Genomic DNA, 27,986 nt, shown 5'->3' with positions numbered 1-27,986 from the left:
CACCAGCAACACTGTCTGGACCAGCCAGCAATGCTGGAAAAAAACTGCACAATCTCCTCAGGGCAGCCAGGGTGAGTTGGCACCACTGGTGCCCCTGGCACCAACCCTACCCCTCCCAACCCAGAGGGCGGCCGACTCCCACCCAGTACCACAGGCCGGTACCCATACCGGCCACCATGGCTGGGTGCCCTGGCCACTGAGACCACCAGCTACCCACCTCCTGTGCATCGGACTGTGTAACACTGTCATTTTCTATTCCACATCCCACCCCACCAAGAGAAGGCCGCCCATAACCACCGGAAGTGGAAGACAGGAGGGGGACAGCCAGATCAGTGGCCCCTCGCCTTGGCAGAGCAGATGGCCCTGGATGTGGTTGGCAGTCTGGAGGAAAGGGAAGTCGTCGAGGTAGAGTTCGGCCACGACCAAGATAGTGAGACGCTGCTGAGTTACGGTTCCCCATGACACGCAGGTCAACCCTCCCACCAACACCACCCCACACCACCCTCACCCCACCCTACCCGACCCTCTCACCCCGTCACCCTTGCCCCACATCACCCTCACCCCCTATCCTCATCCCCACATCACTCTAACCCCCACCCTCACCCCTACCTCAACCCACACCACCCTCACCTCCATACCACCCTCACCCTACATCACCCCACCCACACGCCTACACGCTTACCTGCACCACCCTTAGCCCATGGTTTATTCATGCATCTTGTCTTGTATCTTACAGGAGATTCTGGAGTAGGGCATGTCCATCTGGTGCCCCCCCCCCGCATCATGAGCCGAGCAGTGACGAGGACAGCAGCTCAGACACCAGCCCTCTGTCCGAGACTCAGGACACCCCAGAGCTCGAGTGAGGATGACACTGACATCCCGTCACAGCGTCTCCAACACCTCCTACCATCCCAGAGACACTCACCTCAATTGGGCACTTTAGTGAAGAGGCTCCTGGGACACTCTCTGGTGCGCACCACACAGCTGACCCGGTACAGCAGGCGGGGGTAAGGACTGCCATGGCTGGGAACGTCGGCGGCATTGGCCAGGCACTGGCCAACGTAGCACAAAAACAGAGGGAGGTGGCCCAGTGCCACAGGGAGATGAATTCCTGTACCAGCCTCCCCAAACAGGTGCCGGAATGTGGCGACTAGTGGCTTTTCACAGTAACTTCATTTGAAGCCTACTCGTGACAATAAGCGATTTTCATTTTCATTTCAGATGGAGATGCTCCACTCCCTGTGCTCCATGGCCGTGAGCGTGCAGTCACTGGTTGAGTCCAGAGCGGGCCTCCAGGACTGGCAGTGCCGATGGCAGGGGAACCTTAGGGGATAGTTCCACTTGCACCCCTATCGAGTAGCCCGGCTCAATCGGGCACCCCGAGGGAGGAGGAGGTGATGGTGTCCCTGCCGGTATGGTGCCAAAACACCACATCACTTTGAAATCCCCCTCCCCTTTCTGTCCCTGGTGCATTTCGTGGACAGCGAGCAGAATAGGGCGGCACCATGCCACCTGGGACACCCGACCAGCAGCCAGGCCCATTGAGGCCCAGTTACCCCAGAAGGCTCCCGCCAACTGGGACCCAGGTCACAGGGCGGGAGTCACAGCATGCCGCCTCCACCCGTGAGGCCAAAAAGATAGACACCAGTTAAATTGGCTTGGGTGCAGGATACAGTTTACCTATAGGGGCTAGGGCACTAATCTACATATACGTTGTCACATTAAACACCTGTTACGATGTTACAACCTGCCTTGGTGCTCTGTCAGATGGGTGTGAAGGGTGGGCTGGTCTGGGCTAGCTAGAGAGGGGGTGCGGGGCGGGGGGTGGTGGACGTTATGGGGGGCCCATCCCATCACTGTCACCCCAGGGATCCGATGGGACCACGTGTTGGAATGACCAACTCGCATGCAGGAATCACCCGGGTAGATGGGGGAAAGTGCTACATCGTCATATGATGTGGTGCACCATAGTTCATCACAGTGCGGGTTGTCATTATCCTCCACCACAGAGACCATAGCTGCTGTTACTGACGACTCAGGAATGACACCCCATAGTGCGGCAGGTATGTATCATGGAGGAAGTTGCAGTTGGGGGGGTCGGTGGGGAACTGAGAGGGTGTGGAGGTGAGATGCGGTGTCTGTGCCCTTGGCTAATATCCCCCTCTCTCATTGTTGGTGAACCTGGAGTCGATCAGAGTGTCCCGTGCACATTGGCCCGAGCTCACTTGTTGTCGACCTCCCATACCTGCTTGAGCCTCATGTCTTGCCCATCCTCCGCCTCCCGTGCATCCTCCTCATCGGACGAGGCCTGGCATTCATCCTTCTCCTCCAGCATCTCGTCCCTCTGCTGTGTGATGTTGTGGAAGACACAGCTGGCCGCCATGATGTGGTCCCCCACTCAGTGTCATACTGGAAGACCCCTCCAGAGTACTTCAGGCACCTGAACCGGATCATCAGGAGGTCAAAGCACCGCTTGATCATGGACCTGGTCATTGTAGTTGGTCTTGGTGTCAGTTTGTGGTCTCCGGATAGGTGTCATCAGCCACGGCCACAGCGGATAACACCTGTCACCCAGGAGCCAACCTCCCAGCTGGGGTGCGCGTCTTGAACATGTTAGGAATCGTCTAGTGTGCCAGGATGAAGGCATCGTGCACACTGCCCAGGTGTCGGACGTGGACGTGTATATGCACATCTGATGGTGACATATGCGCTGCACATTCATCGAGTGGAAACCTTTTCAGCTGGTGCAGAGCGGCCTGTCATCTGATAGTGCTCTATCAATTCACTAGACACGTGCTTTAAGATATGAACAGTGGTTTTAATCTACTTACTACAGAGCCAGCCTGTTACCCATTGAACACTCGATGAACTGCAGGCTGGCTCTGGACAAGGGTATTTATACAGTACAGTAGTCCAGGGGGAGGAGTCATGGGCGGAGCCAAGGGTGGAGCCCTGTACAAACTCTGAGCATTCCCAGAGCTTTTCCCCATAGTTGGATAACACTACTGCTTTTACAATGGTATTGGTAAATACAGTGTGAATTACTAAGTTACATTAACCACATTCACCCCCTGCAAAAAAATCAAGTCCGGCGGGGGTGGTGGTCTACAAAGTAAGTCTGCCCGGTGGTCGCACTGTCCGCTGTGATCTGCGGAGCACCGGGGTTGCAGCCTCTTGCGGTGGATGGATGGGTGTTGTGTGCTGGGGTACGATGGCGGACTCCAGGGAGGGTTGTGTCCGAGCTTCATACTCTTCTGGTTCGACCGGGGACTGGGGGCGCTGGGGGCTGTCATCTGATAGTGCTCTAGGGGGACATGCATCCATCGATCTGACCCTGAAGTGGGTTATCTTGGCAATGGCGGAGAACTCCACTGTCTGGGCATTCATGTGGGCTCAGTCACATTGAAATGAATGTATTGAGCGGCTTGGGCATATAGGGCCTCCGTGATGGTGCAGATGAACCTGTGCACCGAGGTCTGTGAGATCCCGGACAGGTCGCCACTCGGTGCCTGGATCGACCCCGTGGCGTAAACGTTCAGGGTGACTGTGACAGCCACCGGTCTCCCCATTCCCCCACGGTGCCAGGAGTACCATGATCTGGAAGATATGTTGCACAGTCTCTGTGCTCAGCCGGAGTCCTCGGCATGCCCGGTCTGGTAGGTCCTCAAATGACAGTCGATGCCGTACACACAAGGCCTCCTTGTCACCTCCTCCTCCTTGGCCTGTTGGGTGGCCAGCTCTCCAGCCTTGGTGGCTGCCTCCTATTCCTCTGCCGCATGCTCCACTGCTGCATGCTCCGCTGCTGCCGCTTCCACCTCCTTCCCAAGCTTAGTCAGCTCATACAGCCGCAAGACATCCCCCAGGGCTGTGGCGACTAGCAGGAAGGCAACCATTATAGAAACATTTAAAATTATGAAGGGAATAGATAGGATAGATGCGGGCAGGTTGTTTCCACTGGCGGGTGACAGCAGAACTAGGGGACATAGCCTCAAAATAAGGGGAAGTAGATTTAGGACTGAGTTTAGGAGGAACTTCTTCACCCAAAGGGTTGTGAATCTATGGAATTCCTTGCCCAGTGAAGCAGTTGAGGCTCCTTCATTACATGTTTTTAAGGTAAAGATAGATAGTTTTTTGAAGAATAAAGGGATTAAGGGTTATGGTGTTCGGGCCAGAAAGTGGAGCTGAGTCCACAAAAGATCAGCCATGATCTAATTGAATGGCGGAGCAGGCTCGAGGGGCCAGATAGTCTACTCCTGCTCCTAGTTCTTATGTTCTTATGTTCATTGCTAGTTGTACTCTAATATCCATTGTCTGCAGAGGGTGAAAGGCCAACATTTTAGCATGGTGCATAGCCCTGTGCCCAACCAGGTCCAACGGGCTACATGGTCGCTCTGGTTGGCACAGAGGGCTCAGTCCCCACAAGCCCCCACCCCCCACATCCCCGCACCCCTGGCCCTGTCCGTGCCTGGCCCCATGGGGGCCTCTGGCTCCGGTGCCCATCCCTGATGCTGTCGGCTGGCACGGCCCTTGCCAGCTGTGGCCCCCACCCGCACCCCCGTAGTGGCTACAGTGGGTGTTGCCCTTGGGTGGGCCATCTGATGTCCCACCGGCAGGTGGCAGCCAGGTTGGCCGGGGGAGGGGGGGGGGGTATGTCGGAGGGTGGGGTGAGGCCGTGTGGGAACCTAAACGGCCAATGTTACTGCAGAATCAGTAGCCAGGATGGGTGGCCAGTGGGGGGCGCAGCAAGATGGTCCACCCCACCCCAGCCAGCCCAGCCAATGTCCAGCCCGCCAGCTTTGAGTTGTGCCTTTCCATGCCCTCTGCTGCTGTCTTGCTCAGATGTATTTTGTATATCCGTATTCGGTCAAGGATAATTCCAAGGGATGTTATTCGTGATTCAATTTCTTGCCATTCAAGGCGATATTGAGTTCCCTCTTGATGCTGACATTGTGGAGGTAGAATATACTTGTGTTGTTGTGCTGTGCTGAAGATGCCAAGTCTTATAGTTGTTGGCCAGCTTTGCAACATCTTTATTTAGTTTTGTCACTAGTTTAGAAATTGTCTGAAACTGAGATGCACAGCAGATATTGTCAGATAGATGAACTCCTGAGATGGGGTTGGAGGTAAATTGTTCATATAGATTGAAAAGAGTTGGAGCTGGAATAGATTACTGGTGAAGCTCATTGGACTGTTTCCTCCAGGCACTTCTCATCACCCACGTGTTCCTGAGTTGTTTATCTCGGACCAATAGTTTGATGGCGTTGGCAACCCACGGAGGGAGGTCTCTTGAGATTTTGACAAGGAGACCAGTGTGCTAGACGGTGTTGTATGCTACAGTGAGATCAAGAAAATATCCCTTGTTTCCAGGTTATTTTCAAAGCCATTTTCAGTGAAGGTGGCTGGAGCAAGGAGCAGGGTGCATGCGCTTTACCCTTGCTGAACACCAGCTTGTTTAGCTTTCAAGCTCTTCTCTATATCTGACTCTATCTGCTGCAACATGAGACACTTTAAGACCTTGCAGCACAGAGAGCAGAGGTAGCTTGAAGGTAAATTGAAGGTAGCTTGAATGACCATCATCCGTGTACCAAAGAAAAGACAAGCAGCGTACCTTAATGATATCGTCCAGTGCCTCTAACATCTATCATTGTGAAGTGCTTTGAAAGTTTAGTCATGGCACGAATCAACTCCAGCTTCCCGGATTGCCTTGATCCACTACAGTTTGCCTACTGCTTCAAAAGGTCCACAGCACACACCATCTCCCTGGCCTTGCATTCAACCCTGGAACACCTAGATAACAAAGACACCCATGTCAGGCTCCTATTTATTGACTACAGCTCAGCCTTCAACACCATAATTCCTACGAAACTCATCTCCAAACTCCTGGGATTGGGCTCCTCCTCTGCGACTGGATCCTGAACTTCCTAACCCACAGGCCACATTCAGTAAGGATAACCAATAATACCTCCTCCACAATCATCCTCAACACCGGTGCCCTACAAGGCTGTGTCCTCAGCCCCCTACTATACTCCTTATACATCTATGACTGTGTGGCCAAATTCCCCTCCAAATCAATTTTCAAATTTGCTGATGCCACCACCGTAGTGGGTCGGATCTCAAACAATGACGAGACAGAGTACAGGAAAGAGATAAAGAATCTGGTGAACTGATGTGACGACAATAATCTCTCCCTCGATGTCAACAAAACGAAGGAGATGGTCATCGACTTCAGGAAGTGTAGTAGAGAACATGCCCCTGTCTAAATCAATGGGAACGAATTAGAAACGGTTGAGACTTTCAAGTTTTTAGGTGTCCAGATCACCAACAACCTGTCCTGGTCCCCCCATGCCGACACTATAGGTAAGAAAGCCCACCAATGATTCTACTTTCTCAGAGGACTAAGGAAATTTAGCATGTCAGCTTCGACTCTCACCAACTTTTACAGATGCACCATAGAAAGCATTTGTTCTGGTTGTATCACAGCTTGGTATGGATCCTGCTCTGCCCAAGACAGCAGGAAATTACAAAAGGTCGTGAATGTAGCCCAATCCATCACGCAAACCAACCTCCCATCCATTGACTCTGTCTACAATTCCTGCTGCCTCCTGATGCAGCCAGCATAATTAAGGACCCCACGCACCCCGGACATACTCTCTTCCACCTTCTTCCATCAGGAAAAAGATACAAAAGATTGAGGTCACGTACCAACCGACTCAAGAACAGCTTCTTCCTCACTGCCACCAGACTTTTGAATGGACCTACCTCGTATTCAGTTCATCTTTTCTCTACACCCTAGCTATGACTGTAACATTACATTCTGCAGTCTCTCCTTCCTTCCCTATGTGCGGTTTGCGTTGTCTGTATAGCATGCAAGAAACAACACTTTTCACTGTATACTAATACATGTGACAATAATAAATCAAATCAAATCTATTTTGCATCTTTACCTGGTTTTGGTAGGTTGCTAACTTTTGAGTTTAGGCAGTCTAACTTTGATATGTCACTCAGATATTTTTTGTGTATTAGTATTTAGTCAAGGGTAACTCCAAGGGATGTTGTTCATGATTCAGTCTCTTGAGAAATCTTGAGAAAAATTAGGCAAACCAACAGCAGGCTCATAGGCCACGGTGTTTGAGAAACTCAGGAAGAATGTTGGCATTGCCGGAAAAAGTGAAGGGTTTGATTTTTTATAGCAGAATGTCCAACTCCACTGCAGTAAAGGATTCAGGACATTATCTGAAATTGTAATGTCTTCAAAAGGCTCTCCACTCAGTCTTTATCTGTTTTATGATTTTTTTTTTCTCCGGGGCCCCTTTCCTATATGGAGGAGATTGGTTGCTACTTTGTTGGCATTTGTTGGGTTCCTCCAAGATGGCTTAGGAACCTCCAGCATTTCTGGCTGGAATGGGTGAAATTCAAGTTTCTGGTGGTCTCCTCATTGAGCTTGGCAGGCAGAGTCCAAGGACTCCAGCAAATGATCAGCTACATGTGGGCCACCAGTTCACTCATTGTGTTGAAGAAGAGAAACACATTCTTCTTCGAGGCAGGGGTGTACTCTGGCCAATATCCCTATGGGATGGATTTGGTGGCCACTTTGTAGGTGGCTTTGCAGAAATAGCTGTATGCGTGCTCTCACTTTGTTTCAGTGCCTTGCAGTACGTCATAGAATCATGGACTCCCTACTGTGCAGAAGGAGGGAATTCAGCCCATCGAATTTACACCAACCCTTTGAAAGAGCAACCTACTGAGAATGTGCAAACTCCACACAGACAGTTACACGAGGTCGGAATCAAACTCGGGTGTCTGGCACTGTGAGGCAGTGGGGGAGGGGGAATTCTAAGCATACGGTCCGGGTCTGGGCCCAGGACTCCGTTTTCCACGACGTAGCCGAGGATGGCCAGTCTGTTTGTGTGGAAAACGCATTTCTCTTTGTTGTAGGTGATGTTTAATTTCTGTGCCGTCTGGAAAAAACGGTGGAGGTTGGCGTCGTGGTCCTGGTGGTCATAGCCGCAGATGGTGACATTGTCCAAGTACGGAAACGTGGTCCGCAGCCCGTACTGGTCCACCATTCGGTCCATTGCTCGTTGGAACACCGAGACCCCATTAGTGACGCCGAAGGGGAACCAGAGGAAATGGAAGAGACGGCCATCGACCTCGAATGCCGTGTAGTGGCGGTCCTCCGGGCAGATTGGGAGCTGGTGGTATGCAGACTTCAGATCCACCGTGGAAAAGAGCCGATTTTGGGCGATCTGATTTACCATGTCTGCAATCCTGGGGAGGGGATACGTGTCGAGGAGCGTAAATCTATTTATGGTCTGACTATAGTCGACAACCATGCGGAATTTTTCCCCGGTCTTAACGACCACCACCTGAGCTCTCCAGGGACTATTGCTGGCCTCTATAATCCCCTCACTGAGAAGCCTTCGTACCTCTGATCTGATAAATACCCTATCCTGCAGGCTATACCGCCTGCTACGAGTGGCTACGGGTTTACAGTCCTTTGTGAGATTGGCGATGAGAGGAGGGGGGGAGATTCGCAGCGTAGCAAGGCTGCAGATAGTGAGTGGGGGCAGGGGCCCGCCGAAGCTGAGGGTGAGGCTCTTAAGGTTACACTGAAAATCTAGGCCTAATAAGAGTGGCACGCAGAGGTCGGGCAAAACGTAGAGTTGAAACTTTGAGTAGCTAGCGCCTCGGATTGTGTGTCGCGGCGGTGCGCCCCTGGATCTGGACAGAATGGGAGCCTGAAGTGAGCGAGATAGTTTGCCGCACGGGGAAAACGGGGAGCGAACATCGTCTTACCAGGTCTAGGTGTATGAAGCTCTCAGTGCTCCTGGAGTCGAAAAGGCATGGCGTTTTGTACCCGTTGATTTGGACCTCTGCCATCGAATTGCGCAGGTGCTTTGGGCGTGATTGATCCAGGGTGACTGCGCCGAGTTGCGGGCCGCGTGACGAGCGCCTGGGGAGGTTGTACTCTTCCGATGAGTTGTCCGAGCGTGGTGATGCAGGTCGGGCCCGTGGATGGCATGTGGCGGGTGGCGAGGATGATGGATTCCAAGATGGCGGCTCCCAAGAGTCGCACGTGGCCGGCCGCGGGGTGGAGGTTTGCCAAGATGGCAGCCTTCATGGATCGCACGTAGCGGGAGGGGGCGGGGTCGGGGCATAGGCCGCAGCGTTTCGGGCCCCATGGGCCTGCAGGTGTGGGGAGCGATTACTTCGTGCCACTGGGGAGTTGGAAGATGAGGCCCTTTTTACGAGGCTCACTCTCGCGTAGTGGCCTTTCCGCCCGCAGCTGCTGCAGGTCGCGTTGCGGGCCGGGCAGTGCTGCCGCGGGTGCTGGTTCTGGCTGCAGAAATGGCAGGCTGGAGCAGCATAGTGGCTGGTTGGAGCAGCATAGTGGCTGGCTGGGGAAGCATGGTGGCTGGGTTTGCCGCATGGCACAGGCCCGGGGGAGTCGCTGGTCGGGGGCCCATAATTGGGTCGCAGGGTCCGCGGGGAACGAGGTGAGGCTGCGGAAGGAGACCTCCATCGTGGTAGCAATTTCCGCAGTTGTTTCTAAGTCTTGGGCCCCCTTTTCCAGCAGTCGTTGGCGTACATAATTAGACCTGAGGCCCACTACAAAAACATCGCGCACAGCAAGTTCTCTATGTTCAGCCGCGGTAACCGCTTGATAGTTACAGTCATTTGAACAGCAAGTTCTCTATGTTCAGCCGCGGTAACCGCTTGATAGTTACAGTCATTTGATCGATTATTGAGCTCTCTTAAAAATTCGGCGAGTGATTCTGTAGGCCGCTGACGGCGAGTCGTGAACACATGGCGTGCGTAAACTTAGTTAATGGGCCTTACATACATCTTATCAAGTATCGCTAGCGCTGCAGTATATGAACCGGCCGAGTTTAGTTGCGTAGAGATTCTGTGGCTCACCCTCGCGTGCAGTAGACTTAACTTCTGTTCCTCTGTTGTTTCGGCTGTGCTCGCTTCTGCCAGGTAGGCCTTAAAGCACCGCAGCCAGTGGGAGAAGATTTCTTTAGCCTCTGCATCCTGTGGATCAGGTTCCAGGCGTCCAGGCTTGAGGGCTGATTCCATGATCGATCCTGACTGTTCTTAAGTAGATTAAATTGATGGAACCATCAATTCACTAGACACGTGCTTTAAGATATAAACAGTGGTTTTAATCTACTTACTACACAGCCAGTTTGTTACCCGTTGAACTCTCGATGAACTGCAGGCTGGCTCTGGACAAGTTTATTTATACAGTAGTCCAGGGGGAGGAGTCATGGGCGGAGCCAAGGGTGGAGCCCTGTACAAACTCCTGAACATTCCCAGAGCTACTCCCCCTAGTGGTCAGATAACGCTACTGCGCTTACAATGGTATTGGTAAATATAGTGTGAATTACTAAATTACATTCACCACAGTGTCCATGCTAAATTGTTCTTACTGGGGTATGGGGTTAGACTGGAGGCGTGGGCTTAAGTAGGGTACTCTTTTCAAAGGCCGGTGAAAACTCGATGGGCCAAATGGCCTCCTTCTGTACATTAGGGATTCTATCCACCACCTTAAAAAATTTACTCCCTCCACATTGGCTGCAGTGTGTGGCATCTACAACTACACCGTAACAACTTCTCAAGGCTTCTTTAACAGCACATCCCAAATTCATGTGGCGGGATTCTCCGTTTCAGATACTGAGGGCGGGATTCTCCACCATGCTGCAGCCGTTTTCTGCTGATGCGCCCCCACCCACAGTGGGAGCTTCCGTCCCGGCAGCCGGCCAATTGGGTTCCTGATTATGGGCACCACCATGCCATTGGGAAATCCGTAGGCATAAGTGCGATGCCAGCGAAATAGAGCACGTTGCCAATGGAGAATCCAACCCTAAGTGTTGACTGAATTGGTGGTGCTCTACGGCAGGAAAATTGGCATAGTTCCCAGAACAATTCACCAACCGTTAACGGGCTAGCAGCAGCGTCACGTGGAACACAACCAAATCAATGAAAAATGGGTCCGATTTGCCGGATTTGGGTTTGACACTCGAGAGGCTGACAAGCTGCAGCCTCATATAAGCACTCCACTCCCCATAAACACATCCCAGCCAATGAGGTGGCAATAAGGAGAGCGGCACCCCGTTTCACTGACATGGTACTGGAGATACTGCTGGACGCCATGGAGGAGAGGCGGGCCACCCTGTACCTTGTGGTGAGCAGGAGGTTGCCACACGCTGCCGCGCACTGGACCTGAGTGCAGGTGGGGGAGGCCGTGAGCGCTCTGGGCCAGTAACACCCCTTACATCCCCCTCTATCGCAACTATTACCCACCCCAACCCGTGGTCCAATCATGCATCTTGTCTTATGTCTTGCAGGATCTCCTGGGGATGATGCGGGTCCTTCTGAAAATGAAAAATGAAATGAAAATTGCTTATTGTCACGTAGGCTTCAAATGAAGTTACTGTGCAAAGCCCCTAGTTGCCACATTCCGGCGCCTGTTCGGGGGGTCCGGTACGGGAATTGAACCCGCGCTGCTGGCCTGCCTTGGTCTGCTTTAAAAGCCAGTGATTCAGCCCTGTGCTAAACCCGTCCCCAACCACAACCCCAGCAGGAGAGCAGAGAGGAGGAAGAGGAGATGTGCAGCACTGGGAGCCCTCAACTCGCAGTCCGAGACACCCAGGAGCACCAGTCCGGGGATGACACTGACTCCCTGTCACAACTAATCACAACAGTTGTGACGGGGAGGGGGCAATGGCGTAGTGGTATTGCCACTACAGTAGCAATCCAGAGACCCAGAGTCATGCTCTGAGGACCCGGGATGGAATCCCACCATAGCAGATGGTGAAATTTGAATTTTGCAAAAATTTGGAATTAAATGTCTAATGATGACCATGAAACCATTGTCAATTATCGTAAAAACCCATCTGGTTCACTAAAGTCCTTTAGGGAAGGAAATCTGTTCTCCTTACCTGGTCTGGTCTATATGTGACTCCAGACCCACAGAAATGTGGTTGATGCCTAAATGCCCTCAGGGATGGGCAATAAATGCTGGTCCAGACAGCAGCCCTCACATTCTTGAACAAATTTAAAAAATGCCCTGCACCATCCCAGAGACTCACCTTGGTTGGACAATTTAGTGAAGAGGCTCCTGGGGTACTATCTGGCGTGCACAACACACAACAGCAGGTGGAGGTTAGAACTCCCCAGGGGGTAGATGGTCAGAGGGAGGACCGAACCCAGGGACTAGCTGCTGTCCAGATGTGTTTCGGACTTCAGGAAAGGGTGGTCCCATCTATAGTGAAGATGCAGTCTGTCGTGAGAGTACCTTTAAGAAATGGGTGTTTTTTAATAGAATAACTGTAGTGCCTGTACCTTTAAGAAATGGATGTTTATTACTGCAGTGATGTCAGAGTGTGGATGGAGCTGGGCTGTCTGTAAGCTTCTAGTTTCACTTTGAGAAAAACTTGGATGTGTCTGTGTTTTCTTGGTTTCGTTTCAGTGCTGGATCTGCAGTCAGCCACAGAAGGTGTAGTGTTGTTCTCTCTGCCATGTAAAGACTATCTCTTGATCATTTGGTGAATTCAGAGTTATAACTGTTCTCAGTGGTGAATTTAAACCTGGTGTGCTTCTGTTAAAAGATATTTTAAGTCTTATGGATGTTAAAAAGAAAGTAAGGATTACTTAGTGTTGTATTCTTTGGGGGTTGTATTTGAATTAATAGATGGTAGCACAGTCACAGCGTGATGTGGCTCAGTCCCAGAGGGAGGTTGTCCACCCCTTGTGCTCTATGGCCTCAAGTATCAAGACCCTGGTCGACACGGGTGCGGGCACCAGGTGGCAATGGATCCTCAGGTCCTTAAATGACAGGTGCTGCCAGTACACTAAGGCCTCATGCAGTGCCTCCTTCCCACCTTCTCCTCTCCGGCCTGTTGGGAGGCTGGCTCTCCATCCTCATTGGCTGCCTGCTGTTCCTCTGTGGCAGGCTCCGCTACTGCAGGGTCCTCCTTAAGCAGTTCCAGCTCGTGCAGCCTCGGTGCATTCCCCAGTGCTGTGGCAACCAGAATGAGGGCCACCATTCCTGGTTAAATTCCGAAGTCCATTGTCTATAGGGGGTGAAAGTCAGACACTGGTTAACTTGGTGCATACCTCCCTGCCCAACTGGGCTATACGGTGACCCAGGTCTGCACTGTAGACCCTCCCACACCCCCCTCTTCCCTCATGCCCACACCCACCCCTGGCCGTTCCCCCGACACCCTGCCCACCGCACCTCTGGCCCTGTCGGTGCCTGGCATTGTGGAGGCCTCTGGCCCTGGCTGACGCCCATCAATACATCCAGTGGTACTAGTGGCTAGTGCTACCCATGCCGGCGGTATGCTCGGTGGTTGGTCAGTGGGGTGCGCAGTAAGGTGGCTTCCTTGCAGGCTGCGGAAATGGCGGTCCTTCCTGGACACCCTTGTCCTGTTGGGGGGTGACCCCGACCCCATGGTCCATTCCCTGGTCATCCCCCCTTCAACCACTGCTGCACCTGTCCGGCCTGGCGGAGACCCCCTCCCCCAGCCAGCCCTGTTAATGGTAGGGCCGGCAGCCCACTGTTGTGCCTCTGCATGTCCTACCTCCACTCTCCTGATTTTTAAAACCATAAGTGAAACTCGGCGTCAGTAATTTCCCCGATGGAGGCGGAGCATTGCAGAGGCCCCGGAGAATACCAGGTCAGGCTCGCTAATGATTTGGAAACGACGTTTACTGGATGTGGAAAGAGAACACATTGGCGCCGCTGTCAAGGCATCGGAGCATGGAATTCTAGCAGGCGCCTTGCGCCCGCCACGATTTTGGCGGCACGACCAAGTCGCGTTTCGCGATTTTGCTGTACCTGACAAAGAATCCCGCTCATAATCCTGACAACTTAGAAGGATTCTCATCTCATCCATTTCATCACCTGTAATTTCTCCTCTAAGTCACATACCATCCTGACTTGTAAATATCTTGTCATTCCTTCACAGTTGTGGGACCAAAATGATTGAACTCCCAACCAGACTAGAATCAGACTGCTCCCTAAGCATATAGTTCAAGAAGATAGCTCACCGCCACCTTCTCCAGAACAATTAGAATTAGAGATGGGCAAGTATGCTGTCCTTGCCAGTGATGCTCATCCCATAAATGGAAAAAAGTACCATAACGACTATGACCATAAGACCATAAGAAATAGGAACAGAATTTGGCCACTCGGCCCATCGAATCTGCTCCGCCATTCAGTCTTGGCTGATATTTTTCTCATCCTCATTCTCCTTCCTTCTCCCCATTACCCTATCTATCTCTCCCTTAAAGACACTCAGTGATCTGGCCTCCACAGCCTTCTGCAGCAAAGAGTTCCACAGATTCACCACCCTCTGGCTGAAGAAATTCCTCCTCATTTCTGTTTTAAAGGATCGTCCCTTTAGTCTGAGATGGTGTCCTCTGCTTCTAGTTTTTGCTACAAGTGGAAACATTCTCTCCACATCCACTCCATCCAGGCCTCGCAGTATCCTGTAAGTTTCAATAAGATCCCCCCATATACTTCTAAACTCCAAGTACAGACTCAGAGTCATCAACCATTCCTCATACAATACGACAAACCTCCTCTGGACCCTTTCCAAGGCCAGCATATCCTTCCTTAGAAACCAGCCCAAACTGTTCACAATACTCCAAATGATGTCTGACCAGATCCTTATACAGCCTCAGAAGTACATCCCTGCTCTTGTATTCTCGGCTAAATGTTTGGTTCAGTAGTTGCACTCACAACTCTGGACAGTAAATCCTGCTCTTGGCCGTGATTCCCACTTCCTGTGAATCAAAAACAAAAACTAAAAACGCATCTTGCATTGACAGTGCCATGTGAGGTCCCCACATGAAATCTACACGCCCAGCATACTTTTCACTCCCGGAAAATGGTTGAAGCTGAATTGAATTTCTCCTTCATTGCACACTGGCACGTTGAGAATCAGGTGTTCAAGGTGTGGATCATTTTATGTGCTAGCAAATGATCTGACATCCTGCTCCCATGTGCACTTTCAAGTCTGGTCCCTTGAATGAGAGCTGTTGACTCCTCTTTGCCAAGTAAATAATTCTAACAATTCAGATACGAATACTGTAAAGCATAATAAAGCCCTTTGAGCAAGTTCTTCTGTTCAGTAAAGTCATGACTGATCTACTTCAACACTACTTTCCCACTCTACCTCTACCCAGAATAGAATGGGAGCTACAAATATAGGCTCAGTCTAAATTATGAGGCACATTCCTGAAGTTGAGGCATTTTATTGATGTAAAATGTGAATACTGAGACGTTCTCATTTCTTTCCTGGCAGAATTCGACATGACCGCAGATTCAATAAATATACCACGGGCTTCAAGTGGCAAGTACAATTATAGATTGACTTAAATTATATTTGTTAAAAAAAAGGCACTGATAATGTGTTCAAGCATTCGTGATACAACAACTTGTCGAATAAAACAATCTCGAGTCAGTGATTCCCATCCATAAGGCAAGATTTGATGAGCTCCACAGTTCGGTTAGCCCACCAAGATCAGTAGAGGACAGACTAGTACTTGGTCATTGCTAAACCACAGAAATGAAAAGGTCTCAGGGCCTATACTGGGTTAGTACTGAGTCAACTAACCTTCACAGCGCCAGGGATCCGGGTTCTATTCCCGGCTTGGGTCACTGTCTGTGTGGAGTTTGCACTTCGACCCCGTGTCTGTGTGGGTTTCCCCGGGTGCTCCGGTTTCCTCCCACAGTCCAAAGAAATGCAGGTTCGGTGGATTGGTCACGCTAAAATTGCTCCTTGGTGCCAAAAGTTAGTTGGGGTTGCTGGGTTACGGGGATAGGGTGGAGGTGTGGGCTTAGGTAAGGTGCTCTTTCAGGGGCCAGTGTAGACTCAATGGGCTGATTGGCCTCCTTATGCATTGTAAATTCTATGATAGATTGGGAGTTCTTAAAAGTTTAGAAGGTCACTTGAGATGAAGTGGCCATTTCATGGCCTCATACTGTGCCTGATGCTTTTTTTAGTCGACACATTACACCTCCATCTAACCCTCCCGCTGCCTGGGGAAAGCAGGCAGCATAATCAAAGACCCCTCCCACCCAGCTTACTCACTCTTCCAACTTCTTGCATTGGGCAGGAGATACAGACGTCTGAGAACACGCACGAACAGTCTCAAAAACAGCTTCTTCCCCGCTGTTACCAGACTCCTAAATGACCCTCTTATAGGCATACCTCATTAACACTCCACCCTGTATGCTTAATTCGATGCCGGTGCTTATGTAGTATTAGTAATACTAGTATTAGTATTATGTAGTACATTGTATACCTTGTGTTGCCCTATTATGTATTTTCTTTTATTCCCTTTTCTTCCCATGTACTTAATGATCTCTTGAGCGGCTTGCAGAAAAATACATTTCATTGTACCTCTGTACAAGTGACAATAAACAAATCCAATCCAATCCAATCATGCCCCTCATCGTGTGGGAAGCCCAGCAGTGCTTGCTGCACGGGTTTCAGTTGGGTGAGAGGGATCTCCTTTTCTGGTCCCCACGTCCATTGGAGACAGCACTGCCCACCCCGCTCCCCAACCCCCATCACCTGTTTCCATTACTTGCATCCCACTCCCTGTCAGCTTTCCAAACTCTGTCTATCTACAGCCCTCTCTGGGGATTGTGAGCCAGACCCCAGTGAAATTCTTACCCCGCTTAACCTTGGTGCTTGGCTCCCATAATGATCTCCACCGTGGACTCCCTGCAACCCCAGCAGTGCCATCGCTCCAGCCCGATGCTTCTGGGATGGTGGAACTATCAGCCAACCAGTTGATCACAAAATGACTGCAGGGCAGCCATTATTTCTCTGGGTGGGCTCTACACCGACTTTTCAGCTGGGGCTGTGGGTGGGTGGAGGGTGGCGGGGACCACGGTACCCTGTAAAATCTAGTCCATAGAGAAGGTGCTTCCACTTGTGGGTAAGTATAAATCTAGGGGCCATAAATAGGAGATAGTGACTAATATATCCAATCGGGAACTCAGGGGAAATTCCTTAACTCAGAGATAGGTGCAAATGCGAAACTGCCCACCAAAAGGAGTCAGTAATATGGTGCATTAATGGAGAATACAGGCAGGTTCATGAGGAAGAAAGGAAGAAAAAGATATGTTGTAAGGTAAGATGGGAAAGGCTTGTGTAGAGCATAAAGATCAAACAATATGGGGAGCAGAGGGCAGCACAGTGGCACAGTGGTTAGCACTGCTGCCGCATGTCACCAAGGACCCGGGTTGATCTGTGTGGAGTTTGCACATTCTCCCCTTGTCTGTGTGGATCTCCACCCCCACAACCCAAAAAGATATGCAGTGTAGGTGGATTGGCCACACATAATAAAAATAATAATCTTTATTGTCACAAGTAGGCTTACATTAACACTGCAATGAACTTACTGTGAAAAGCCCCTAGTCGCCACACTCGGGCGTCTGTTCGGGTACACAGAGGGAGAATTCAGAATGTCCAATTCACCTAATAGCACGTGTTTCGGGACTTGTGGGAGGAAATAGGAGCACCCGGAGGAAACCGACGCAGACACGGGGAGAACATGCAGACTCCACACAGACAGTGATCCAAGACGGGAATCGAACCTGGGACCCTGGAGCTGTGAAGCAACAGTGCTAACCACCGTGCTACCATGCCGCACAGATTTTTCCTTAATTGGAAAAAATCAGAATTGTGTTCTCTAAATTAAAAAAAAGGGGAAAAAAACAATTAGGGGACCAAATGTCCTGTTTCTGTTTTGTAAATTGTGCGAATGGTTTTTCCTCAGCAACCCAGTGGTTTCTTAATATAATTACATTCCATATTTTGAAAGTAGTCTTTAGTTGAAATGTTAAATCTATTCTGAGTGCTTCTCTTTTCTCTTCAACCTTAGGCATACCAAATCTCAATTCTACGATGCTGGATGGAGGTAACTAAGCCTGATTATTAGTAAAACCATTCTGTTTATAGAATTACATAATGTAATTCAAAAGGAAACGTGCTGGGTGGTTTAGTAACCAGGGAATTCAGATTCAAGATGATTGACACGAAAACTGGGTGGGCAAAACTAGAATTCTTATTAAGGCAGTGAGTTGTTTCGATTTTCATAGAATTTATATAGAATTTACAGTGCAGAAGGAGGCCATTTGGCCCATCGAGTCTGTACCGGCTCTTGGAATGAGCACCCTACTCAAGGTCAACACCTCCACCCTATCCCAATAACCGAGTAACCCCACCCAACACTAAGGGCAATTTTGGACACTAAGGGCAATTTATCATGGCCAATCCACCTAACCTGCACATCTTTGGACTGTGGGAGGAAATCGGAGCACCCGGAGGAAACCCACGCACACACGGGGAGGACGTGCAGACTCCGCACAGACAGTGACCCAAGCCGGAATCGAACCTGGGACCCTGGAGCTGTGAGGCCATTTGGATTGCGCTACCTGAATAAAAGGGCATCGGAGCAGATTCATGAATAACTTTTAAAAGGAATAGACAAAACGTCCACACCTGCAACCTCTACCACGTGGGAGAATAAAGCCAGCAGACACATGGGAGTGCTACCATCTGCAAGTTCCCCTCGCACATTTCTGAACGAGACCTAAATTGCCATTTCTCAAGTGTCACTGGATCAGATTCCTCAAACTCCTCACCACCTTCTCAAGACAATTAGGGACGAGCAATAAATGCAGCCTAGCCAACGGTACGCACAGCCCATGAAGAAAGTTAAAAAATATATACTTGGAAAGGAAATTTTGAAAAAAAATGAAAAAAATGAAAATGGCTTATTGTCACGAGTAGGCTTCAATGAAGTTACTGTGAAAAGCCCCTAGTCGCCACATTCCGGCGCCTGTTCAGGGAGGCTGGTACGGGAATCGAACCGTGCTGCTGGCCTGCTTGGTCTGCTTTAAAAGCCAGCGATTTAGCTACAAGGAAATGGTACTAATTGCACAACTTCCTTCAAGGAGTTGGAGCATGGAGACTTCCGGTGTGCATCAGAGACTTCCGGTGTGCATCATGGAGTGAGTGGAGACTTTCGGTGTGCATCATGGAGTGAGTGATCACACAGATGCAGCTCCTGCCTAAGGTTGCAGAAAAGAGCTCTTTTTTGGGCAGCACGGGTTGGAATTTCGATGAATATGCGTGGGTGAATGTTCAAGGAGTATTTTCCCCCAGGAATAGGATGTTTCTTGGTTATCAGACCCTCAGAAACAGTGCAAGATTTGTCTGAGGCAGCAGCAAACAAAAGCCTCTGCAAGCATGCTAGCGGGGGAAGGGCCAGCTTATAGGTCTCAAGCTGACCTGAGGGCCTTTATGAAAGCTGAATTCCAGCAGCAGAGGGAAGAACTGTGAAAAGATCTCACCAAGGCCATTGAAGAAGCGGAGACGGACTTCCGGTAGCGGTGATGCGGAGCTAAGCCGCACGTTCAGTGGCTCCCACTATTTTTGGACTTTGGGGCTCTTTTAAGGGCTTACAGTGGTGTTGTTTGGACTTTCCCCCGTGTGGGAACACTCCTTCTCAGATTCTCCACCAGTGGATGGCCTGGATTAGGAGTGGAGCGGTCAGAAAATCGGCTTTGCAGTTGCGGCTAAGCCGCACCGCAGCTCCCGCTACTTAAGGACTTTTGGGCCGATTTGAGGGCCCCAAACGGCGCTGTCTCGACGAATCCCGGTGGGGGAAGGTGTCTAGAGGAGCATTCCCCATAATTTATGGTGCTCACCCGGAGTGGGGCAAAGGAAAAAGCTGCAGCAGCTCCCCAAGAAAAGCGGGGGAAGAAGGACAAAATGGCGGCCAGCGGAACACCCGAGGACTGGTGGAAGTGGGTGCAAGAGCAGCAAGCTGCTCTTCTGCGCTGTTTTGCGGAGCTGAAGGCTGAGTTGCTGGACTCCCTGAATGCGACTACCAACAAGCTGCTTGGGGCTCAGGCGGCCCAGGAGGTATCTATCTGGGAGTTGCAGCAGCAGGCCGCTGAGTGGGAGGAGGAGGCCGTGGTCCTCGTGGGGAAAGTGGAGTTGCACGAGGCACTTCACAAAAAGTGGCAAGACCGCTTGGAGGAGCTGGACGTTCGCACGAGGCGAAAGAATTTGAGGATCCTGGGCCTGGCGGAGGGGCTGGAGGGGTCGGATCTCCCGTCGTACGTGACCACGATGTTGAGCTCGTTGATGGGAGCGGGGTCCTTCCATTTGCCCCTGGAGCTTGAGGGAACTCACAGAGTGCTGGCCAGGAGGCCTAAGGCAAATGAACCCCCGCGGGCGGTGCTGGTGCGGTTCCATCGATTTAGTGACTGGGAGTGTGTGCTGCGCTGGGCCAAGAAAGAGAGGAGCAGCAAGTGGGAGAATTCGGTAGTGCGAATCTACCAGGACTGGAGTGCGGAGGTGGTAAAGCGGAGGGCCGGGTTCAACCGGACGAAGGCGGTGCTGCATGCCAAGCAGGTCAGATTTGGAATGCTGCAGCCTGCGCGTCTGTGGGTGACATATAAGGACCGGCACCACTACTTCGAGTCCCCGGAGGAGGCGTTGGCCTTTGTACAGGCGGAGAAGCTGGACTCGATCTAGGATCTGGGGACACACTATGGCCGTTGCTGTTTTCGCTGTTGCTGTTCTTCAATTTTGACACATGTTTTTTTATGCTGGTTTTCTTTTTGCTCTGTTTCCGGGTGGGTTTGTCTGTTGGGTATGGGTGTGGGGTATGTGGGGAACGTTGGGGGTATGTGCTTTATATGTTCTCTTCTGTACGGGGCTGGGGGTTGGGGTGAAACTGGATTTTGAGGAGCTGCGTCAGAAGGGTGGGGTGTGGCAGTGTGAAAGCGCGGGCTTTCCTCTGGTTGTCCGCGCTGCGGGGCAGGGGGGGCGGAGCTGGAGGTGGGGGCGTGGCTTCTACTGGTTTTCTTTCCCGCGCTGAAGCGGTGCCAAGGAGGTGTGGCAAGAGGGGGATGACCCCATGCCGGGAGGAGATGGGTTTTGGCAGGAGCTGCCGGGTCAGCAGAAGTCAGCTGACTCACGGAAGTACCATGGAGGGTGCGTCGCGGCTAGGAGGGGTCCTAGCCTGGGGGGGTGGGGGGGGATACCGGGTTGCTGCTGGAATGGCAAGGAAGGAGCTGGTGTGGGCCGGGGGGGTAGAGGAGAGGCGTTATCGCCATGGGGAACGGGTCAGGCGGGGCGAGCTGGCCTGGGGCGAGCAGTCGATAAGCTATGGCTAGCCGGCGGGGGAGAGGGGCAGGTTGCCCTCTGATTTGGCTGATTACCTGGAACGTGAGGGGGCTGAATGGGCCGGTTAAGAGAACTAGGGTATTTTCTCATCTGAAGGGGCTGAAGGCGGACGTGGCTATGCTCCAGGAGACCCACTTGAAGGTGGCGGACCAGGTTCATCTGAGGAAGGGGTGTGTGGGGCAGGTTTTTCACTCAGGATTGGACGCGAAGAACCGGGGGGTGGTGATTCTGGTGGGGAAGAGGGTGGTGTTTGAGGCGGCTGAGGTGGTGTCGGACAAGAAGGGCAGATATATTATGGTGAAGGGTAGGCTGCAGGGAGAGAAGGTGGTGCTGGTTAATGTATATGCCCCGAATTAGGATGATGCCGGCTTCATGAGGCGCTTGTTGGGCCGCATTCCGGACCTGGAGGCAGGGGGCCTGATCATGGGGGGAGACTTTAACACAGTGCTGGATCCCCCACTGGACCGGTCCAGTTCAAGGACGGGTAGGAGACCGGCGGCGGCCAGAGTGCTGAGGGGGTTTATGGACCAGATGGGAGGGGTGGATCCCTGGAGGTTTGGGAGGCCGAGAGCGCAGGAGTATTCCTTTTTCTCCCATGTCCATAGGGTCTATTCCCGAATAGATTTTTTCATCCTGAGCAGGGGAGTGATCCCGAAGATGCAGGATGCAGAGTATTCGGCCATAGCGATTTCAGACCATGCTCCGCACTGGGTTGATCTGGAGATGGGGGAGGCGCGGGACCAGCGCCCGCTCTGGCGCCTGGATGTGGGGCTGCTGGCTGATGAGGAGGTGTGTAGGAGGGTCCGGGGAAGTATTGAGGGGTATCTTGACACCAACGACACGGGGGAGGTCTGGGTGGGGATGGTCTCGGAGGCTCTGAAAGCAGTGATCCGGGGGGAGCTGATCTTCATCCGGGCCCATAGGGAAAGGAGGGAGAGGAAGGAGAGGGAGAGACTGGTGGGGGAGCTCCTGGATGTGGACAGGAGATACGCGGAGGCACCGGAGGAGGGGTTGCTGGGGGAATGGCGTAGTTTGCAGGCCAAATTTGACTTGTTGACCACCAGAACGGCGGAGACACAGTGGAGGAGGTCGCAGGGCATGGTATATGAGTATGGGGAGAAGGCGAGCAGGATGTTGGCGCATCAGCTCCGCAGGCGAGATGCGGCTAGGGAAATTGGTGGAGTGACGGATAGGGGTGGGAATGTAGTGCAGAAGGGGACAGAAGTAAATGGGGTCCTTAGGAACTGTACTGGTCAGAACCTCCGATGGGGAGAGGGGGGATGGAGAGCTTCATGAACAGGCTATGGTTCCCAAGGGTTCAAGAGGAGCTGGTAGAGGGGCTGGGGGCGCCGATAGAGTTGGAGGAGCTAGTCAGGGGGATTGGACAAATGCAGTCAGGTAAGGCGCCGGGGCCGGATGGGTTCCCGGTGGAATTTTATAAAAAGTATGCGGATCTGGTGGGCCCCCTGTTGGTGCGAGCTTTCAATGAGGCATGGGAGGGGGGGGCTTTGCCCCCGACGATGCCGCGGGCACTGATCTCTCTGATCCTAAAGCGGGATAAGGACCCCTTGCAGTGTGGATCATACAGACCTATCTCGCTCCTCAATGTTGACGCTAAGTTGCTGCCGAAGATCCTGGCCACCAGGATAGAGGACTGTGTGCCAGGGGTGATACACGAGGATCAGACAGGATTTGTCAAGGGACGGCAGCTCAACACGAATGTGCGGAGACTGCTAAATGTTATTATGATGCCGGCAGTGGAGGGGGAGGCGGAGATAGTGGTGGCGCTGGATGCGGAGAAAGTGTTTGATAGAGTTGAGTGGGGGTACCTGTGGGAGGTGCTGGAGCGGTTCGGATTCGGGGAGGGATTCATCAAATGGGTGAGGCTGCTCTACGCGGCTCCGATGGCAAGTGTAGTTTCCAATGGAAGGAGATCGGAGTATTTTAGGCTCTACCGTGGGACCAGGCAGGGGTGCCCCTGTCCCCCTTGCTCTTTGCACTGGCGATTGAACCTTTGGCTATGGCGTTGAGGGAGTCAGGGAGATGGAGGGGTCTGGTGCGGGGTGGGGAGGAGCATTGTGTATCGCTGTATGTGGACGACCTGCTGTTGTATGTGGCGGATCCAGAAGGGGGAATGCCGGGGGTGATGGAGCTGTTAGCGGAATTTGGGGGCTTCTCGGGCTATAAGTTAAATTTAGGCAAGAGCGAGGTATTGTAGTACACCCGGGTGATCAGGAGGGGGGAATTGGGAGGCTCCCGTTTAAGAGGGCAGTGAAGAGTTTCAGATACCTGTGGGTGCAGGTGGCCAGGAGTTGGGGGACTCTCCATAAGCTTAATTTTACCAGGCTGGTGGAACAGATGGAGGAGGAATTTAAAAGGTGGGACATGGCGCCGCTATCGTTGGCGGGTAGAGTGCAGTCCGTCAAAATGACGGTTCTCCCGAGGTTCTTGTTCCTTTTTCAGTGTTTGCCCATCTTTATCCCTAGGGCCTTTTTTAGAAGGGTTACTAGCAGCATCATGAGCTTTGTTTGGGCGCATGGGACCCCGAGGGTGAAGAGGGTCTTCTTGGAGCGGGGTAGAGATGGGGGGGGGGGGGGGGGGGGGGGCTGGCGTTACCCAATCTCTCGGGGTATTATTGGGCGGCCAATGTGTCGATGGTGCACAAGTGGGTAATGGAGGGGGAGGGGGCAGCATGGAAACGGATGGAGAGGGCGTCCTGTGGAGATACAAGCCTGGGGGCCCTGGTAACGGCGCCGTGGCCGCTCCCTCCTACGAGGCATACCACGAGTCCGGTGGTGGCGGCTACCCTCAAGATTTGGGGGCAGTGGAGGCGACATAGGGGAGAAGTGGGGGGCTCGATGGAGGCTCCGTTAAGGGGGAACCATAGGTTCGTCCCGGGGAACATTGATGGGGGATTTCAGGGTTGGTACAGAGCGGGCATCAGACAGCTGAGGGACCTGTTTATTGATGGGAGGTTTGCGAGCCTGGGGGAGTTGGAGGAGAAATTTGGGCTCCTCCCGGGGAACAGATTCAGGTATCTGCAGGTAAAGGCATTTGCTAGGCGGCAGGTGGAGGGATTCCCTTCGCTTCCCGCGAGGGGGGTGAGCGACAGGGTGCTTTCGGGGGTCTGGGTCGGAGAGGGGAAGATATCTGATATCTACAAGGTTATGCAGGAGGCGGAGGAGGCGTCAGTAGAGGAGCTGAAAGCTAAGTGGGAGGGGGAACTGGGGGAACAGATCGAAGACGGGACATGCGCTGATGCCCTGGAGAGGGTTAATTCTTCCTCCTCGTGTGCGCGGCTTAGCCTCATCCAATTCAAGGTGCTGCACCGGGCCCACATGACTGGGACGAGGATAAGTAGGTTCTTTGGGGGTGAAGACAGGTGTGTCAGGTGCTCGGGGAGTCCAGCGAACCATGCCCATATGTTCTGGGCATGCCCGGCGCTGGAGGAGTTCTGGAAGGGGTGGCGAGGACGGTGTCAAGGGTGGTGGGATGCAGGGTCAAGCCAGGATGGGGACCCGCGATTTTTGGGGTTGGGGTGGAGCCGGGAGTGCAGGAGGCGAAAGAGGCCGGTGTGCTGGCCTTTGCGTCCCTAGTAGCCCGGCGAAGGATCTTGCTACAATGGAAGGATGCGAGGCCCCCAAGCGTGGAGACCTGGATCAATGACATGGCTGGTTTCATTAAGCTAGAGAAGGTCAAATTCGCCCTGAGAGGGTCGGTACAAGGGTTCTTTAGGCGGTTTGAAAGAGGTTTTGCGTTAAAGAAACTTAAGGGCTCTTTTCACAAATTCACACATCTAGTTCCAGAGTTTTGTGTTTTGCGGCGCAATGTTACAATGTGGTTTGACTTAAGGCTTCAGGCTTATCTACTATAGTGACATATCTTTATAGACCACGAAAGAGTCCAAACCAAGATTGTACAAAACCAATTTTGGTTTATTGTAACGTAAAGGTATTTACAATATACATCAGAACTCGGCCTGTCTTGTGTCGGTTTCATCCTTGGTTGACTTTATATGGAACTTAACCATGATCAATCTTGTCACCCCTGCCCTTTTATCGGGGGAACTCGTATGCGGCAAAAATCACAGGATAGTGGGCTGGATTCTCCGTTTGGGAGACTGTGTTGACGGCAGAGTGGGAACAGTGGCTTTTTATGCCTGAAAAAACAGTGCAAAACCTCCACTGACCCTCTCTCTGGTGGGGGGCTAGCAGCACGCAGCGTAGAGCGATTTGCAACATGGCACCGGCAGCGCATGGACCCGGTCTGCCAAATAGTGTCCCCCCTTTGGCCAGGCTCACCACTCCTAGACCACCCCCCACCAGTGCCCCCAGCCCCAGCCAAACACCCCCCCCCACCCCACCCGCGGAACGGCTCCCGGCCCGACTGGAAAAAGTAGCATGAGTGAACCACGTCGCCGGGAACTCGGCCCATTGGGGTGGAGCATCGGGAAAAGGCCTCAGTTGACGTCCGGAGACCGTCCCGACGGCGTGCGACGTACTCTGCGAGTATGCCGTTTTGGAGAGGGCGGAACATCATAAAAGAGGCGCCACCCCTGATATCAGCGGCAACAGGGATTCTCCGGCCAATCGCCGAATGCGATTTTGGCGTCGGTGACCGGAGAATTCCACCCATTAAGTCCCATGTGGGTTATAACACATACCTTGTAAAGGCAGGAAGATATGAGAAGTTTGAAAGCTGCATTTAAATTCTTTTTCTCTCATCTCAAATATAAAGACCCTGGGCCGGATTCTCAGTCGGCTGACAGTAGAATCAGGAAATGTGATTGGGAGGAGCATCGGCGATGACTCCAAAATTGTGGCGGGTGCCAGGTTCACGGCAGATCGCACTTCTCCGGTGCCTCGAAAGTGGCGCCAATGCGTTCCACTCCCCATTTCCAGTAAATGCTGTTGGCATATCATTAGCGGTCCTGACCCGCTATTCTCTGTCCCCACTGGGGCAAATTCCCAACGGGGAGGTTCACTTGTGCTTTTAAAAATTGGGAAACAGGTGCTGTGGTTGATGAGGAGGTATGAAATGCAGAGGCGTGACCGTAGGCTGCCAGTCCTTAGACTGGCCAGGCTGGCTGGGGTGGAGCAGGGTGAAGGGGTATTGACGCGTTGATCCAGGGTGATCCCCCACAGTGTTGAGGCAAGGAGTACCATTGCCGCGGCCTGCAAGGCAGCCGTCTTGCTGTGCACTGACTGACCACCCACCATGGCCATGGTTCTGTACAGTGCAATCGGCCGTTTAGGTGCCCCTACCCCACCACCCATGCACATCACCCATCTTCACCCCACCACCCTCGCATATGACCTCCTGCGATACCACCCGCCTCCCTCAACTGGCCACCAACTGCCGACAGGGCATCATGCGGCCTGCCCAAGGGCAAAGACCACAGTAGCCCGTACAAGGATACGCCAGATGGAGCCACGGAGTGTATAGCTGACATGGGTCGCACTGGCAGATGGTACCCCTGACAGCAGCTACGGGTGGCAGGGTCAGAGGCCCCTGCAGTGCCAGGCACTGGCGGAGCTATTTGTGCAAGGGTGCGTGGGGGGGTGGTGAATATAAGGGGGTAGGGCCAGCAGTGCCAACCAGGGCCACCATGTAGCCCATTGGACCTAATTGGGCACGGGGGTATGCAGCATGCTAATATGTTGGCCTTTCATCCTCTGAAGACAATGGATATTGGAATTCAACCAGCAATGGTGGCCTTCCTCCTAGTCACAGCAGCCCTGGAGGATGCCCTGCGGCTGTACGAGTTGGAGCTGCTCTAGGAAGTGGAGGAAGCTGCAGGAGCGGGTCATGGAGCAGTGGAACAGGAGACAGCCGCTGAGTATGGAGAGCCCGCCACCCGACAGGCCCAGGAGGAGGAGCAGAAGGAGGAGGTGCAAAGGAGGTGCCGCTTTAGGCCTCGTGTGTACTGGCAGCATCTGTCATTCGAGGACCTGCTGGACCTGACATGCCGCCGGAGACTCCGGCTGAGCAGGCGGTCAGTGCGACATTTCTGCTAGATCATTGTGCACCTGGAACTGTGGGGGAACGGAGGAGGACACCCTATCCTGGTGGTCGTCAAGGTGACAGTCACCCTGAACATTAACGCCACGAGGTCCTTCCAGGCGGCGAGTGGTGACCTGGCCGGGATCTCACAGAGTTCGGTGGACAGGTGCATCCATGCCCTCACGGAGGCGGTATATGCCCAGTCGGACAATACATCCATTTCAATATGGACAGGGATCATCAGGATGCCTGGGCAGCAGGGTCCATTGCCATCGCTGGGATGTCCCGGGTCAGGAGGTGATTGACATGAAGCATGTCAGCTTACGGGCACCTGCAGAAGATAGGTCACTCTGCACAAACCGAAAGGGGTACCACTCGATGAACGTGCAGCTGATTTGTGACCATCAGCTGCGCATCATAAGACCATAAGGCATGGAAGCAGAATTTGGCCACTTGGCCCATCGAGTCTGCTCCTCCATTCAATCATGGCTGATATTTTCTCATCCCCATTCTCCTGCCTTCTCCCCATAACCCCTGATCCCCTTATTAATCATGTACGTCTACGCCCGATACCCAGGCACTGTGCACAATGCCTTCATCCTGGCACCCTGGTGATTCCTGACATGTTCAAGATGCACCGCACCCCCTACCCGGCTGGGAGTTTGGGTCCCAGGCAGCAGGGGTTATCCACTGTAGCTGATGAAAGGTTGAATGATAACCATGAAACCATTGTCAATTAGCATTAAAATGTCA

The 27,986-nt window shown here is 52.5% G+C and overlaps 1 protein-coding gene across 5 annotated transcripts in view; it reads left to right on the top strand.

Annotated features, from left to right (window-relative positions):
- The window catches only part of LOC119966630, a 360,402-nt gene that overhangs the window by 240,419 nt on the left and 91,997 nt on the right, over positions 1 to 27,986 (top strand). For all 5 annotated transcript variants that reach the window (XM_038798649.1, XM_038798647.1, XM_038798645.1 and 2 more), the window contains 2 exons: positions 15,318 to 15,365; positions 17,911 to 17,946. In XM_038798649.1, coding sequence (XP_038654577.1) covers positions 15,318 to 15,365; positions 17,911 to 17,946 — 84 coding nt within the window. The remainder of the gene's footprint in view (positions 1 to 15,317; positions 15,366 to 17,910; positions 17,947 to 27,986) is intronic.

This window comes from Scyliorhinus canicula, chromosome 5 (genome assembly GCF_902713615.1).
Source record: "Scyliorhinus canicula chromosome 5, sScyCan1.1, whole genome shotgun sequence".
Taxonomy (NCBI): Eukaryota; Metazoa; Chordata; class Chondrichthyes; order Carcharhiniformes; family Scyliorhinidae; genus Scyliorhinus; species Scyliorhinus canicula.
The sequence above is the reverse complement of the archived record's forward strand: the minus strand, read 5'-3'. Positions and strand labels throughout refer to the sequence as shown.